Source organism: Gordionus sp. m RMFG-2023, chromosome 3 (genome assembly GCF_954871325.1).
Source record: "Gordionus sp. m RMFG-2023 chromosome 3, tfGorSpeb1-WG-v2, whole genome shotgun sequence".
Taxonomy (NCBI): domain Eukaryota; kingdom Metazoa; phylum Nematomorpha; class Gordioida; order Chordodea; family Parachordodidae; genus Gordionus; species Gordionus sp. m RMFG-2023.
In genome coordinates, this window is record NC_088777.1 from 53,665,601 (window position 1) to 53,682,425 (window position 16,825).

At 31.4% G+C, this 16,825-nt stretch overlaps 1 protein-coding gene across 1 annotated transcript in view; it reads right to left on the minus strand.

Moving 5' to 3' along the window:
- The window catches only part of LOC135927108 (twitchin-like), an 81,852-nt gene extending 67,610 nt beyond the window's left edge, over positions 1–14,242 (minus strand). The window contains 22 exon segments of the mRNA XM_065463046.1: positions 425–741; positions 1,112–1,188; positions 2,825–2,909; positions 3,072–3,172; positions 3,452–3,750; positions 3,827–3,917; positions 3,979–4,226; positions 4,276–4,472; positions 4,980–5,056; positions 6,898–6,964; positions 7,230–7,321; positions 7,379–7,674; positions 8,368–8,458; positions 8,574–8,794; positions 9,259–9,458; positions 9,769–9,845; positions 9,914–10,001; positions 10,057–10,151; positions 10,216–10,499; positions 10,899–10,989; positions 11,864–12,114; positions 14,147–14,242. Coding sequence (XP_065319118.1) covers positions 425–741; positions 1,112–1,188; positions 2,825–2,909; positions 3,072–3,172; positions 3,452–3,750; positions 3,827–3,917; positions 3,979–4,226; positions 4,276–4,472; positions 4,980–5,056; positions 6,898–6,964; positions 7,230–7,321; positions 7,379–7,674; positions 8,368–8,458; positions 8,574–8,794; positions 9,259–9,458; positions 9,769–9,845; positions 9,914–10,001; positions 10,057–10,151; positions 10,216–10,499; positions 10,899–10,989; positions 11,864–12,114; positions 14,147–14,231 — 3,430 coding nt within the window. The 5' untranslated portion in view covers positions 14,232–14,242.
- Positions 14,243–16,825: the final 2,583 nt, after the last annotated feature.

Genomic DNA, 16,825 nt, shown 5'->3' on the forward strand with positions numbered 1-16,825 from the left:
TTCAAACAATTTTGCCCGTGAACTTTAGAAAACTGTTTCTTAATTTATAATTAATTTTTATAATAGATTTTTTCATATAAAACTAATAAAAAAAATAAAATTGGCTGAAATTTATGGGGTAAATACTCGACGCATGCAGTAATAACAATTCCTCCAAGATCGGATTTTTAAAATCCGAAAATCGTCCTTGAGAGATCAGGATACCGAAACCCCACGGATTCCGAAACCCCATACGACATATGTTAATAATTCGATCCCAACGTTTGTCTTTTAACCAAAGAAACGGGAAAAAAAATCAACTTTTAACAGAAAAAAGAAAAGCTTAAAATTATAAGTTATATAACTGATAAAATTTGATTTAAATTTTATATCAAAAAGTATATGGATGAACGATGAGAGAAAAAAAAATATAAATTATAAAAACCTTCCGTAATCACTTCTTCAGTCTTCTTACTCCTACCTCCTTCTTCTTCTTCTTCGCTAACTTTCTTATCGACGGCCATTTTCTTTTTTGCTTTCTCTCCTTCCTCTTCCTGATCTTTAATCTTTTTGGCGGGAGACACTTTCAAGGTCGCTGTCTGGGAATCGGTTCGCGATCCGTCGGCGATTACGACTTTGTAAGTACCGGAAGTGGAAGGGTTCGCGTTGAGTAGCTCCAATACGTACACCGTTTCGCCGTTCTTAGCGGGCTCGGAGTGGATTTTGTAACTGAGACCCGTTTTGTTTATTTCTCTACCGTCCCTATGGATCAAAAATTTTAAAAAATAATTATGGGATCGTATACAGTTACATCATTCCATAGCCCATGTTTATACTAATTCATTATGTTATAATACAAAATTCAAATTATCATCGTTATTATGTTTCCAAGATTTCGTTGTGTCACTGGACAATTCAAATTACAGATTTGGGAGAGGGGGCGGGCTAGCCCTGACCCCTGACATCACCCAAAACCCCACCAAGAAAATTTTTCCAACAAAACCGACCCTAAAAGTATTTTACACGATATGTCCAATGCCTTATTTAATATTTCGGAGTGATAGTCGGGTCCTATTAGAATAAATTCAAGAATATATAAATATATTTATAATTAGTGTATGAGTTGCTAAACTTGAACCAGGTAACTTTTATGTCCTTCGAGTCAGGGACCTTACACAGGAACTTGACAGATTCGCCCAGAATTGCGGCCTTAATCAAAGTAATGAAATATATATATATTCTGTAATTAAAGGAAGATTATATAGACCGAACCTAAGGATGATCACGCAAATAGCGTGGTTTAATAGATATTTTGTTCAGGGTTTTTGTGACACCTGCCATTCGTTTAGGGAGTTCCTTCCCATGGGTCGGTTCAACTGTTAGGCGCTCGATGCTAATTAGTTCCGAATTTTCGAGAACATGTCCATCACCATTTTTATTTGTAAAAAAAAGAATGGCTGCAAAAATATCACGAGGAAAAAAAGAAGGAAGGAATAAATTTTGACTCCTCAATACAAAATGACTGACATCCCATATATCACAAAATCGTAATGAATAAATGAATAAAATTGTTCTAAGAGCAATGTAAATTAGATCTTGTTCTGTTTATTGTACGTCAAATTTCGATGAACATAGTTAATACCATCTAAATTTAAGAAATGAAACTTTCCCTTACCCTAACCTTAATTTTGCATATTTATTAATTAATCTTGTGTAGATAATGTACAAAAAATAAATTTGAGAATAGAAATAAATGTTAAGTTAACATAACCCTAAACTCTAACCCTAAACTCTAACCAATTTAAAAAATGAAACTTTCCCCTAACCCTAACACTTATCAATTATATATTTCTTTAAGGTCTACTTTTAAAATAAATTTTTATATTTTATCAAAATTTGTAATATAGGTGATACATATAATAACGAAGGTTTTGGAGCCGTGTAAAATATCGCACAAGAGTTACAGAACATTATTAGAAATTTCGGGAAAATCGATTGGAATTCTAGGAAACTTAATTGAAGGATTATCCAATAAATTAAACTAACGAGGGCGTCGCTACCTCTGATCATTTAGGATCTCATTACTACTTTTTATAATTGAAGGTTGTAAATTGAAATAATGACCAATTATTAAGACGCAAATCTAATTCAGATGAAAATTACAATAACATTCGAACCCTTAATAATTAATATTGAGCCCTCAGCTAACGTATTTGGTGCTTTAAAATATTTGGAAAAACCAATTCCCCCAAGCTATACATGTCTCATACTTAATTATAAATTAAACTGAATCATGCCTAGGTCACAAAATCATCGCTCCTGACAGTTTAACCTAATTAGGATCCCCATTAGCTAATCACCGCCCGCCAAGTGTGAAGAATTCCTTCCACAACATTTCCCAAAAGTTTTCACAATAAGTTAGCATACCTTATGAACGAAGGCACATCATCATTTTCAATTACGCAAACATGATATCCAAAAATTCAGGACGAATTCAAAATATTTTTGGGAAAGAGTTTTAAACATAACTCCCCCCCATAGTTATCTTCTAAATTGGGTGGTTAGGACCTTTTTTTCCACTCAATCTATTTATCTTTATTGTAATTTATATCATTTAGATTAACAAACAACAACTCAGGGATCTCAGGCTTCATATTCCCCGCCGAAGTCGTTTATTAGTTGACGTAACCAACCAATGGGAGGCTAAATATCTAGATTTCTCAACCAACCAATGGGAGGCTAGATATCTAGATTTCTCTAATTTAGCCTCAAAAAAATATATTTATTGGTTCTAAAAACACGTTATCTAAAAAAAATAATATATATTTATAAAAATGAATTTTACTTGATCATTCAATTGTGATAAAAATTTAAGAATTTTGGGCTTTTCAACGACGATTTGCTTAGATTCTTTATCATCTTTCTCATCTCTGAAAAATATTTATGTAGTATAAATAAATAATTAGATAAAAATAACCGACTATAATAATGTTAATAAATTCTACTTTCGTTAACTAACGGCGTTTAAATAAAATTAACGTAATTGTGGTTGATTCAAATCTTATAAATCATAAAATCAGAATTTGATTCACTTTTTTTCATCTAGTCTTAGAACAACTTCAGCCGGATATGACCCACCATCCTGAGTGTGTATAATCAGCTTGTACACTCCTCCATCATTGGGCTCTACATTCTAGAATTTGAATAAATGAAAGAATTTATAAACCTTAGAAATTCTAAACGGAAAACTCAATATTTTCATCCAGAAAAATTTTCACTTCAAGCCTGAAGGCTTTGTTCAAAGATGGGCACAAAGGAGTAGACATCTATTAGCGAAATCTCAAGCTAGAAAAAAATATTTATTTTGGCTAAAATATTGAGTTTGCCGTTTTATAGCAACATTTCTCGAACGTTAAAAACCGAAAGAAAAAAAAAATAACATGCGATTAAAATATGCTTTAAAAATATTTACGTTGAGGCATAGGGTGTATAAATTTTCGGTGTCGGATACGGGTTTGACCTTATAATACGCTCTGTTTCTGACGGGCGATGTCGTCAATTTGAGTGGCTTTCCATCTTTGAACCATTCTAACCTCGGATTCTTATCCTGGGAGTTAGTAGTGCACTTGTATTCTATTATCAAGTTTTTCCCATCTTTTTCGAAAATTACGTTGGGTTGATCTACTTTGCAGCGGACCGAACTCTTCCGTCTCCACATATTCTTGGGAACGGTGAGGTCTTCTTCCTTTTTTTTCGCTCCCAGCATTTCGTCTTAAATATATATATTTAAAAAAAACAGGATCAATTTATCTGAATCGATTCTTCATCTGATTTAAATTTTTTTTACCATCAATTTGGAGGCTGATATTAGCGTTGCCTTCACCGTGAGGATTTTTCACGTGACATTTATATAATCCAGAGTCAGCTGGTTCTGGCGACTAATTTATAAACGGAAAGAAGGTATAGAGTTAAATTTAATAATATTTAGAATACACTCACTTTCAAAATTAGTATGTGCTCGTAAGTGTCCTTCTCTGGCAATTTCAAATTTTTCAGCGAAATTCGCTTGTGCTGCGGCGTAGCGGAAATCGGTTTATCGTTATAATACCATTCGTAAGTGCCCTCGGGATTCGATTGAACTTTGCAAATTATGCTCATAGTTTTCCCGTCACTCGAAGTTACTATGTCCGGTTTACCGACGAAGAACGGTGCCACCCCTGCGATTCTTTGATCGGCGGCCATTTTATCTAATAAAAAAAATGGTCGTTAGTAATCGCGAATAATAAAAAATCAAACTTTTGGGTTCGACATCGTCTGCCATCTTCAACTCGGATGTTTGGAAAATGTTCTTCCTTCCGTCCGTAATGGATACCTTATAAATTCCAGCATCGGTGGGATCGAACTTGGGGATTTCTAAAGTGGAAATTGTTTCATTTCCGTTGAAGGTCGAACTAATTCTATATCTCACTCCTTGGTTTATTTGTACCCCGTCTCTGTTATTATATATATATATATATTTTTTTTTAAATAAAATAAGATAGATAATCGTATGAAAGGGTTGGTAAAACTATGTTAGTGTAAGATACCAGAGATTCTGTGAGAAAGAGATGGGGGTGGGGGGTAGTATTGTAATATAAAACATCGTTCTAGAGAAGCTAGTGTTGTTAAAGGGGTCGATTAGAGCCGATTTTTAGAAAACAGCTGACTCAATATTTTATCCAGAAAAATATTCACTCGATCCTGAAGATTCTGCTCAAAGATGGGCTACCACAAAGGTCTAGACATCTATTAGCGAAATCTGGAGTTTTTTAAACAATATTATTTAGGCTAAAATATTGAGTTTGCCTTTTTTTTAAAAACAACAACTAGCTAAAAGAGCATCAATAAATTCTTTGTAAGATGGAACATAAATACATTAATTCGAGAGACCCAACCCTTAAAAGGATCAATCACAATTAGTATAAAATATAAATAATAATAATAATTAGGTGTCCACTTACTTGAACCATAATATCTTGGCGTTCTTCCCGCCTTCGAACCTACAGACAAACTTCACGCTTTGGCCTAAGCGGGCGTCCTGAATTAATGTGTCAAAAATTTAATTAAATCAAGTAAGGCGTTTTTACGTAGCGGTTACGTTTCGGTTAAAACTTATAGTGGTCCATGTTCGTTATAGCAGAGCGGGTAACGAGTTCAAAACGATTTTTAAAAAGAAGAAAGGACAATGAATTTTAAAATCTCCTGAAATTTCCACCATTTGAGGACCTAGACTGATTCTAACTATATAAACCTAAAAGCACGTGTCTGTCCAGGGTTTTTTAAAAGGTTATAGCCACCTGCCAATCATTCATTTATCCGAAAACTTACTCGGTTTTACCCAGTCGGCTTAATATTCGAAAATTATTTGATTGATTTGGTTTTGGCTCTTCATTTATTTTATTTTAACTTACAAATTCTGCAGATCGGAATCCTGATGTCCCCTGTTTCCCAATTCTCATAAGAATTTTCATCCTAAGCATTATCATTCTCACTTTCAACTTATAAAAAGACCGTTCTGATAATTTCGCGGCCAAAGCGACCATCGTATTATAATATTTTAACTCACTCATCCGCTATTTTTTTTAACCCGACCATTTAGCGGACCTCTTCTGCCACGGGGGAGGGATGGGAAAGGAATTGATGCGAGATCGTCATTAAAATTTAAAGGGGGGGGGGGAATTTGTTTGAAAGCACAGTCTTCAAATTATATTATCAATGGTAGTTTTATTTGCTATACTCATACCTTTCCTTATAATATATTTTTTTGTAAGAATGAAAGAAAGAAAGAAAGAAAGAAAGAAAGAAAGAAAGAAAGAAAGAAAGAAAGAAAGAGAAAGAAAGAAAGAAAGAGAAAGAAAGAAAGAAAGAAAGAAAGAAAGAAAGAAAGAAAGAAAGAAAGAAAGAAAGAAAGAAAGAAAGAAAGAAAGAAAGAAAGAAAGAAAGAAAGAAAGAAAGAAAGAAAGAGTATTGTATGTTAAACGGGTCTCGATACTAGATCAATTCAAATCCATCAGGTTTTTTTCAGATCTGATAGGAAACGTACAGATGGGATTTCCCAAATTCTTTAGAAAAAAGAAAGGTCATTTCCTATTCTGGAATTACCCACGTGCATTGCTCCGTTAGATCCCTCCAATCAAAACTCTTAACATCCCTAAGAGAAAAACGAGCAAATTAAAAAAAAATATCCAAAATATTCAGAAATTGCACAATAACAACATATTCATTTCCGATTATTTCCACTCTACCTCAAAAATTTTGTGACCCTTTTTGAAGAAAATACTGGAGATAGGTGTCGATGTCGGCTTTTTAAGTAGATCTAAGTAAAAAATTATTACTTATTACTCAATTTTTTTTGGAAGATTTCTGATCAAATTTCTGGTCACTATTGACCTCTAAAAAGAGAATATTCGTGAGCTCAATATTCCTGGCTAAATATATTCATCTCCAGAAATTTATTCTTGTGGTTTGTAGTTACATTTATCCCTTAATTTAGTTTTTAGTTGCATCGGGAATGACAAAATTTTTTTTTTATCAAATTCTGGTCAATAATTGACCTCTAAAAAGGGAATATCTGGTCGGTTAACGATCTCTTTGGTTAGATTAACTTAGATTCCTAACTAAATAAACTCATATCCCGAAAATTTATTATTGTGTTATTTTACACTTATTCCTAATTTAGTCTTATACTTGCATCGAAAATTCCCGAAATTCTATATCCCAATAAGATATTTAGTATATTTACTTTATCACTTGAATAAAGGGGAATAAATTTTACTACTTACCCAATAATTCTTAAAATATAATTTTATTCCGCTAGAGGAGAAGAAAATGAATGAATGAATAAATTAAAATAATGATAATAATAATGATAATTAGAACCTGGTTAATTAATTCGGACAAAAATTTGATGACCTTTGCTTCCTTTTGATCCTTTTCTTCTTCTTTCCTAAAATAATAAATAATAAATAATAAATAATAAATAATAAATAATAAATAATAAATAATAAATAATAAATAATAAATAATAAATAATAATAATAATAAAATTGTCATTCTGATTTCATACAATTATTTTTATCAAAATATTCTTTAGGCAAATCAGTTAAATTTTTACACCATAAATAAAATGACGATTCGGTTATAATAACTAATATAACATCATTATATACTAAATTTTTAAAACGCATTTATATATTTTTTTTAGTACTAACTTTAGATGCAATATAACTTCCGAAGTGTGGGAGCCGCCATCTTTAGTATGAACGATCAATTTGTAGACACCTTCATCTGGAAGATCAAGATCCTAAGTACAGAAAAAAAGAAGATTTATTAGATATTATTAATTTTCGTTCTTCTATACCTTGACGTGCAACGAATACATAGATTGAATGTCCGTTAGATGTCGCCCGTTAACGTACATCCTCTCCCTGGGATGAGGCACATTAGAAACCTTGATAGTCTTGCCGTCTTTGAACCATTCCAATCTGGGATCTTTATCCTCGGAATTTGTGGTGATCTTAAAATTTATGACCATGTCCTTCCCATCGTTCTCAAATACGATGACGGGTTCGTCAATGTTGCAATAAAAAGAACTTTTCCTTCTGCGAAGTGCATCGTCCCGTTTAGATTTTTCCTGATCTTCCAATTTCATCTCTTCTACAATTAGAATAAACATTTTTTTTAAAAAATATATATACATATTATTTATATAGAGAGATTTTCCGCTTTATAATAGCATATAATATTCGTTGAAGAACTGGAATTCCAGGGATTCCCCGGCCTCCAAAGTCGGATTAGAAAAGGGAAGCGAATTGCTTAGGTATTTATATACAGAGATTTTCCGCTTTATAATGGCATATAATATTCGTTGAAGAACTGGAATTCCAGGGATTCCCCGGCATCCAAAGTCGGATTAGAAAAGGAAAGAGAATTGTTTAGACTAAAAAAAATGAGAGATTTTGTTGGTAATATTTCGGAAATTTCAAAAAAAATATGGTAAAAATTGTGGTAAGTTACAATCGAGTATAGATGATTACAAATTTTTGCCTAATAGTCAATATGTTAAACCTGGCAACCCTGTTAAAATAAGGCATAAACGATGCTAAAAATCTTAAAATTCCAAGCATTTTCATGTTTCTAAAGATATACTGTAAGTTCAAAGATGTATTTTTTAAAAATTGATCTAGATTATATTTATTAATTATAACTTATAAATATTATATTAAATAAACATGGGTTGTTTGATAAATCTTTTTTTTTGCAACCAACCTTAGAAAAATTTCTACGAGCGCCTAATGATTATGCTGCCTTAATTTCTAAAGAAAAGGTAAAGCATAAATCTAATTTTACCATCTATTTGAAGAGATATGTTAGCATTGCTATCTCCGTATTTATTTTGGGCGTGACACTTGTATATCCCTGAGTCCATGCTAATAGGTGACTTATTTATAAAATAAAAAAAAAATAGTTCTCATCCTGATTATAACGAATTAATTGATTGGTTTAAAAAAATAATATGTTTTGGCCAATGAGAAGATAGTAAGTAAAAAAATTACGTTTAAGATTAAAACGTATTCGTACGCGTCCTTATCCTTGAGTTTAGAGAATTTGGTAGATATCCTGTTGTGCTGAGGGGTAGATGCTATAGGCTTCTCGTTGTAAAACCACTGAATCTTGCATTCCGGATTAGCCTTCAATTTACATTTTAACATCATATGTTTGCCGTCTTCCGCTGCTACTATTTCCGGTTTTCCTATGAAGGTTGGTTCAAATTCTTCTATTATGCAAAATATGTAATTTTTTTAAAAAATGTGTATATATAATGATAAAGTATACATTAGTAGTTTACCTATAATCGCAAAACAAACCAGAAAATGGACTAATTGATTTTGTAAGAGAAGAGAAGAGAAGAGAAGAGAAGAGAAAGAAGAAGAAGAGAAGAGAAGAAGAAGAGAAGAAGAAGAGAAGAAGAAGAAGAAGAAGAGAGAAGAAGAAGAGAGAGAAGAGAGAGAGAAGAAGAGAGAAGAGAAGAAGAAGAAGAGAGAAGAGAAGAAGAAGAGAAGAGAAGAGAGAGAAGAGAAGAGAAGAGAAGAGAAGAGAAAAGAAGAGAAGAGAAAATTATATGAATTTAGTGGCTAATTTTGCTGATTCTCATTCATTCAAAATGCTGGAAATGGTTGAAAGTTTCAAGTCCAATAAAGTTTAAATTTATATACTAATGCCCGAATGAATGTACTTTACCAGCGTTAGGTCCTTTGAGGACGGTCAAGGTAGCGGTTTGGGTTATGGCTTGTTTACCGTCGTTCACGATGACTTTATATTTGCCCGCGTCTTTCGCTTTTATATCGAGCAACTCCAACGTATCCACCGTTTCGTTTTCGCTGTTCGTCTCCGAGTATATTTGATATTTCAAATCCGTTTTGTCCAATTCCTTATCATCTCTGCCGGCATAAATTAGCGGCAAAAAATTTTAATTATAAATCGATAATAAATAAATCAAATATTTTAAGGTTTCCACACTTACGAACTATTCTTTCTTTCTTTCTTTCTTTCTTTCTTTCTTTCTTTCTTTCTTTCTTTCTTTCTTTCTTTCTTTGAACAATAATAGTAGGAATAGGAATAGAATAATAGAACTTTCTGCCGCACTATGAATTAGGTTCCACAATAATGGAATGTTGAAGAGATTTTATTATAAAAACCATATACATTATACATTTAAGGATATAACAAGTGATTATTTATTTTTGTTACTTGAACCAAGTGATTTTAAATCTTCTGGAATCTTGCATCGTGAACGTGAACTTTGCATTTCCGCCCACTTGAGCAACCTAGTGGTCATAATAGTTGATAGTTGATTGATATAAAGAAGTATAATTTTTAAAAAGAGAATTTTTACCTGGTCCTTTAAAGCAGACAGAAACTTTAGAACTTTCATGATGGACGATTTTCTTCTATTTTCGATTTCCATGGTACTATCATCCTCCCTATATATAAAAAGAAAGAGAATAAGTGGGAAAAAACACTGATAATTTTCAAAACTTATTCAGGTGCAGAATGACTTCAGAAGAATGGGAGCCGCCATCTTTAGTGTGCATGATCAGCTTGTAAGTTCCTTGATCCGAAATATCTAAGTTCTAAAAAATTAAAAGGCGTATCAGTTTTGTGCCAAAAAAGAAATTATTAATTTCAACTACTCACGTTCAGGTGCAACACGTATACAGTTTCGACATTGGATAGACGTTTGTCCGTCACGTACATTCTGTTACCGGTGGGGGAACGAGGCATTTTCAAAATTTTGTCGTCCTTGAACCATTCCAATCTAGGATTCTTATCTTCCGAATTGGTATTAACCTTGAATTCGATCGTCATATTTTTGCCGCCACTCTCGAATTTGATGACAGGTTTTTCGATGTTGCACCGAAAAGCACTTTTCCTTCGATTAATTATGTTTTCTTTATTTTCTTCAGTGTCTTCCATCTCATCTTGTATATGTGTATATTGTGTAACGAATAAAGTTCAGTAAAAGATTTCCTAACTTCTTTAGTCATATAAGCAGTAACTCTGGGGTCTAGAATATCACCGTCTCTAGACGGGGTGCAAAAACCAGCTAAAGGGGGGGGGGGGGTTGGTGTCAGGAAGAGGGCATCCGATTGTCAAAGCCTTTACAAAATTTCCTAATGATTAAAATCAGAGGGGGAAACTGACCAACCCGGTTAAACCTGAGAATCGCCATTAAACGGAGAAGAAAGAATAAGACAGTGCTCGAAAAAAAGATATGACGTATGGAGAAAATCTAATCTTTCAAAAGATTTGATCAGTGAATCGAGGGCTGTGATGCCATAATATATTCATTTCAGATATAAATTATAAAAAAGAAATACCATCGATTTGGAGGGATAAATTGCCGTTGCTTTCTCCGTAACCGTTTTTAGCGTGACATTTGTATATGCCGGAGTCTTTAGGTTCGGGTGACTGTATATAAATATTTTAACCGAATCATTTTAGCGCTTTAAATGTTGTAAAAAAAATCAACTATTCTTACGCACAGTGTACGCAGTGTTTCAAAACGCAATTCGTTTAAATTGGACAACGTTTTTTTTTTGCTTTTTTTAAATGTAGACGTATCATATATTTCATAGACGCATTTACGTTTTTTTTAATATATATTTGCGCTTTGAAACGCCGCGTTGAAACGTTCGATTCGCGCGCATGCGCACTATTATTCGGTACGACGTTTTTCTTATATTTCGCGTCTCCGAAAATAAATTTCGTATAGAGTCGATTTAGTTTGAATGGATGGTTTGGGTTTATTTTAGTTTTATTTTTCGTTATTTTTTAAATTATTTATTTAGTTTTTCTGACGACTTTTGCCAGAAATGTAATTCCAAAGTCCAATATTGTGTAGAATATTTTGCACCTATAAATTTCAGAATAATTTTTGTAACGAACATTTTGATGAAAATTTTAAATTTGTAAAAAAAAAAAATTAATATAAATTTATCAATTTTTTCTAAGAGTTCTTTCTTCAGAAGAATTCCTGAAATTTGAAGAATTATTTTTAAAAAAAGCTTGAATCCACAAGAAGATTTTTTAAAAGATCCAGGTGACGTTAGAAAGAATTTTATAAAGAATAGCAACATCCGGTGGTCAAACCGTCGCTTTACCTAATTTCTTTATTTAAATCAGTAAAAGGAATTTGTTAAAATAAGCAAGTATTTAGGGCATATGTAAATCCCAAAATAATATACTTCAGATATTTTATATTATTATTTATAAAATAATTAATTATTAATAAAATAATAATTAATAAATAATAAATGATAAACAATAAATAAAAAATAATCACGTTTAGGTGCAGCTGATATTCGTAAGTGTCGTCCTCTTTGGATTTTACGGATTTCGTGGAGATCCTTTTGTATTGCGAAATTTTTGTGATCGGCGTATCGTTGTAAAACCATTCCACTTGACATTCGGGAATCGCCTTGATTTTGCATATGAACGCCATGCTTTTCCCGTCATCGGCCGTAACAATTTCCGGTTTACCAACAAAATTGGGTGCCAGCCCGTTGGAGGGTTTACTTTCATAGAGGTTTTGATCTAAGTCGCGTATTTTATTTATTTATTAATTAATTATTATCTAATGAACAATAATATTTTTTCCCTTCCGTAACGAACAAGCTACGTGAGAAAAAAATATTCCCAGAGCCTTCCTCTTACATCTCATTTCTTTTATAAAATCCCTATCCATGTTAGACCCCCTATCCCTCCTGTAAACTGTCACGAAGTAACGATTGGCTTCTCAGCTCTCGTTCACGTAAGGCAGTGGTGGGGACCCCGTTAATTTACTTATATCGTGAATGAAGGAAGATTTATCGGGCAAACTCAAGTACAATAGGCGGTTATAACTAAATATGGATAATATTATTTAAGCACCATTACACACATTTTTGACAAGTGTCGCTAAAAAGCCCGATTTTGGCGGGTGGGGGGGGGGGGGGGGTCGATTATAAAAAAAACCGCCGGATTAAGGTTATGACCGAAATAATATCGTGTAAGCCTGGCGATTTTTGTTCATAGACAGCGGAAAGGTTTGGGCTTTTACTCGCCAAATCTTGAGAGGCCTACAACAATATTATTTTGTGGCTAAAATCTTAATCGGGCCGGTTTTTAAAATTGATCAATCCGGCTTTTTAACAACGCTTATTTTCGATTATATTCCTTTTTTTTTTGAAGCATATTTAAAAAACATGGATATGATTTTGATTAATTTTTTCAAATTAAAGATGTATGTATAATTTGCAGAGTTGTTAAAAGATCTAGATACAAGTATCTAGATCCTGTATCTGGATATAAAAATGTGGTATCTGTATCTGTATCTAGATATATTTTTGATTAAATAATCTGTATCTAGACATTATTTTAGACGTTGTATCTGTATCTAGATCCATTTAAAAAGTATCTTTTAACAACTCTGATAATTTGCTTCAATCACGAAAACTGGACGAGGAGCTATTGCTAACAACACGCTAACATTTACCACCATTTGCAATGGAAGCTAAATCTCAAGATGCCGGAACAAGGAAGCGTGGAAGATTGGAAAAGATTTTTTAAAAAAAGGCATTTAGTTGCTTCAATAAATCATAACTTATCGTTTTAACTAACATTTATTATCCATTCTTAAAATAAATTGCGAACAATTATTTGGTAAGTAGAATAATGTAGCTAGTGTTGTTTAAACGGATTAAATCAATATTTTAACCAAAAAACAACTGTCTAAGGCACAGAGATTTAGGCTAAAAGATGTCCTAAACCCATGTGCCACACACAATCCATGGGTGAAATCTTCAAGCTTGGGTGGGTGATATTTTTTGTGGATATGATATTGAGTTAGCCGTAATTTTAAATTTTTATATGGCCAAATTTAATATTGTTCCCTCCACCAAATGCTCCTTAGAGTGAGTTTAAAAAAAAAATAAATGGATTTTAAATGAATTTGTAAGCCATTGAAGGGGGCCCATAAATTAATTACTAATTCCTATTTCTCAAAGAAAAAATAATATAGTTTTCCATTTTGGAAAATATTTAAGTTAAAATGACGATTTTCAAATTTTCCATTACAATTTTAAAAAAAATATTTTCCAAATGTAACTTTTGTAAAATATATTAAATTATTTCTAAATTAATGAATAGTTAATTTATCCTTAATTTTTAGAGTTAAAAAAAAAATTTAAGGAAAGGAGAGGATATCACCTAAAATTAAGTAATAATAATCAATTTATTTTAAGGATAATAGTAAGGAAATTTAAGGACAGGAATAATAATTAATTATACAACATAGCCCCCCTCCTATCTTTCAAACCTCATCGTGACGGGGGGAGTTGGCGGCTAGTGGAGATCTAAAAGGTTCACCTGACGACTGGGTCTAGAAGTGTAACATCACTTAGAGGGTTGATGTCAGGAAGGGCATCCTCCCTAATGATGAAATAAGAAGGAAAACTGGACAACCGGTGAACCTGGAAAATCGCCATTAAAACGGACAAGAAGAAGAATAATTATACAACATAGCCATTTGAGATTGTACTCTAATGAATAACAATAAGAAGTAATTTGTAAGTAAAAAAAAACAAACTTGTAAGATTTAATGTTAGTTGAGCCTCGCTCTCCCCCATGATATTCTTCGCGACGCATTTATAGTCACCCGAATCCGATGCCATTGGTTCCTTAAATGTCATATGAAAATTTTATATATATCCTTCCTTCCTTCATTCCTTATTTCCAGAGTTGTTAAAGGATCTAGATACGTATCTAGATCCTGTATCTAGATATAAAAATGTGGTATATGTATCTGTATCTAGATAGATTTTTGATTAAAATATCAGTATCTAGATATTATTTTAGACGATGTATCTGTATCTAGATCCGTTTAAAAAGTATCTTTTAACAACTCTGCTTATTTCTATATATATATACACTTGTTATACTATATTATTCAGCTTTAAAATAAAACAAAAATCATATCTACATAGATGATGATACACAAATAATATATAACTTTTAAAATTCATTACGGGAAAATAAGTGTTGTTAAAAAGCACCTCTCTAACCGGGGGATCGATAAAACCGGTCCGAAAATATTGTATAATTAAATTGATATTATGTAAGTTGGTCTTGGAGATTTTGTTCATAAGATGGCTGAAAGTTTTGGAGATCCATTAGACACAAATCTCATGATTGGCATAATATTATTTTGGTAAAATTCCTAAATGGGCCACTTTTTAAAAAAATCGAAGCTATTTGAAACTTTCATACTAGAGCAAAATATAAAATCAAAACTAAATATACATCGTTTATGATAGTATTTTTATTAGAAAAGAAAAGAAAAGAAAAGAAAAGAAAAGAAAAGAAAAGAAAAGAAAAGAAAGAAAAGAAAAGAAAAGAAAAGAAAAGAAAAGAAAAGAAAAGAAAAGAAAAGAAAAGAAAAGAAAAAGAAAAGAAAAGAAAAGAAAAGAAAAGAAAAGAAAAGAAAAGAAAAGAAAAGAAAAGAAAAGAAAAGAAAAGAAAAGAAAAGAAAAGAAAAGAAAAGAAAAGAAAAGAAAAGAAAAGAAAAGAAAAGAAAAGAAAAGAAAAAGAAAAGAAAAGAAAAGAAAAGAAAAGAAAAGAAAAGAAAAGAAAGAAAGAAAGAAAGAAAAGAAAGAAAAGAAAGAAAAGAAAGAAAGAAAGAAAGAAAGAAAAGAAAGAAAGAATCAATTCATATAATTAAAATTCAATGATTAAAATATATTTAAACAATTATGATATGAGGAAAATAAAAATGCATTATAAAATATATAGCCTTTTTTCCTTCTATCTTAAAATAAAAATAAAATATTTATTAAATTCCTTTTCTTTCGGCGAAGAAAAAAGGAAAGAATAAAAAGGATTATTTATATAATATTTAATCTTTATTTCTTTCTTTCTTTCTTTCAATGTCATGTACTTGCTGCACTATGAATAATTAGCCAATCATTATAAGGAAAAGGGGGAAAATTTTATTTACGAGGAACAGGGCTAAATTTATGATGAGGGAGGGGTAGGGGGTTTAAACCAGGGTTGGCATGTCGGTCAATTGACCGGTCAAATTCGGTCAATTGACTGGTCAATTGACCGGAGGAGTATTTGACTGGTCAAATACGGTCAAATACTCTAAAATATTAATGGCGAATAAATATTTTGATATAATTAACTAGTATGCATTAAAAGCATGTTTATCAATCTTATTATTTTTTTATTAAAATATAAATATGTAATTTTTCTAAATATAGTAATATTTTTAGTTATTTTTTTGCCTAATCATTGCCGTTTCTCGCCTTCTTTATTTTTTTCAATTCATTTTTCTTAAAAAAAATAAAAATGCCCTATTTATTATAATCATAATATAATTTTTTCATTCTTATTTTTTAATAAATTTAAATTTTATTTAATTTTTAGCCGAGTATAAATTATATTAATTCTCATTTGTTTTACTTACACTTGCTATATTTGGTTTTTAAAATTAATTTTCATTTTAATTGTTCTGGTCAAATTTACGGAATATTATTCAATTCTGGTAAAAAGTTTATTATATTATATTTATAATATTAAGAAATTATTGGAATAATTGGTCGATAATTATAAAATAGTTAAGATTGATTAACTTTACAATAATCAAAATCATTTTTTGTTAAATTTTAATATATTATGGATTATGGTCAAACCAAAGCATCATGTTTGGAAACATTTTCAAGAAGTACGCGATGGTAAATCAGTTAAAGCGGTGTGCAAGTTTTGCAAGATGTCCTATATCACCCACGTTGATAGAATGGTCAAACATTTATTAAGCAGCTGTACTATGTGCCCTGTTATAATTAAGGAAAAATTTTATTCAAATTCCAAAATATCAACCTCTACAAAAAATATAACAAATGTAATTTGTAATACTTCTAAGTCTAACTCTAATGAAGAATTGGGTGAAATTAGTGAGAATGATTATCAAATGAACAATATTTTGTGACTCAGGAGAATTTGATTCCATTATTTCTAATCAATCTACAAGCAAGGCGATTAAATATAAATCTCAATCTTGTATAACCGGTTTCATAGATAGAATTAATCCCAAAGAAAAAAATGAGCTGGATCAATTGTTTGCAAAGGCTGTATATGCGAGCAATTTACCTTTCCACATCACTGAAAATCCCTACATCCAAGAATTTTTAAAAAAATACGTCCTATTTACACATTACCCAGGAGAAGGCAGCTGGCTGGATATCTTCTAGACAAAGCGTCAGGTGAT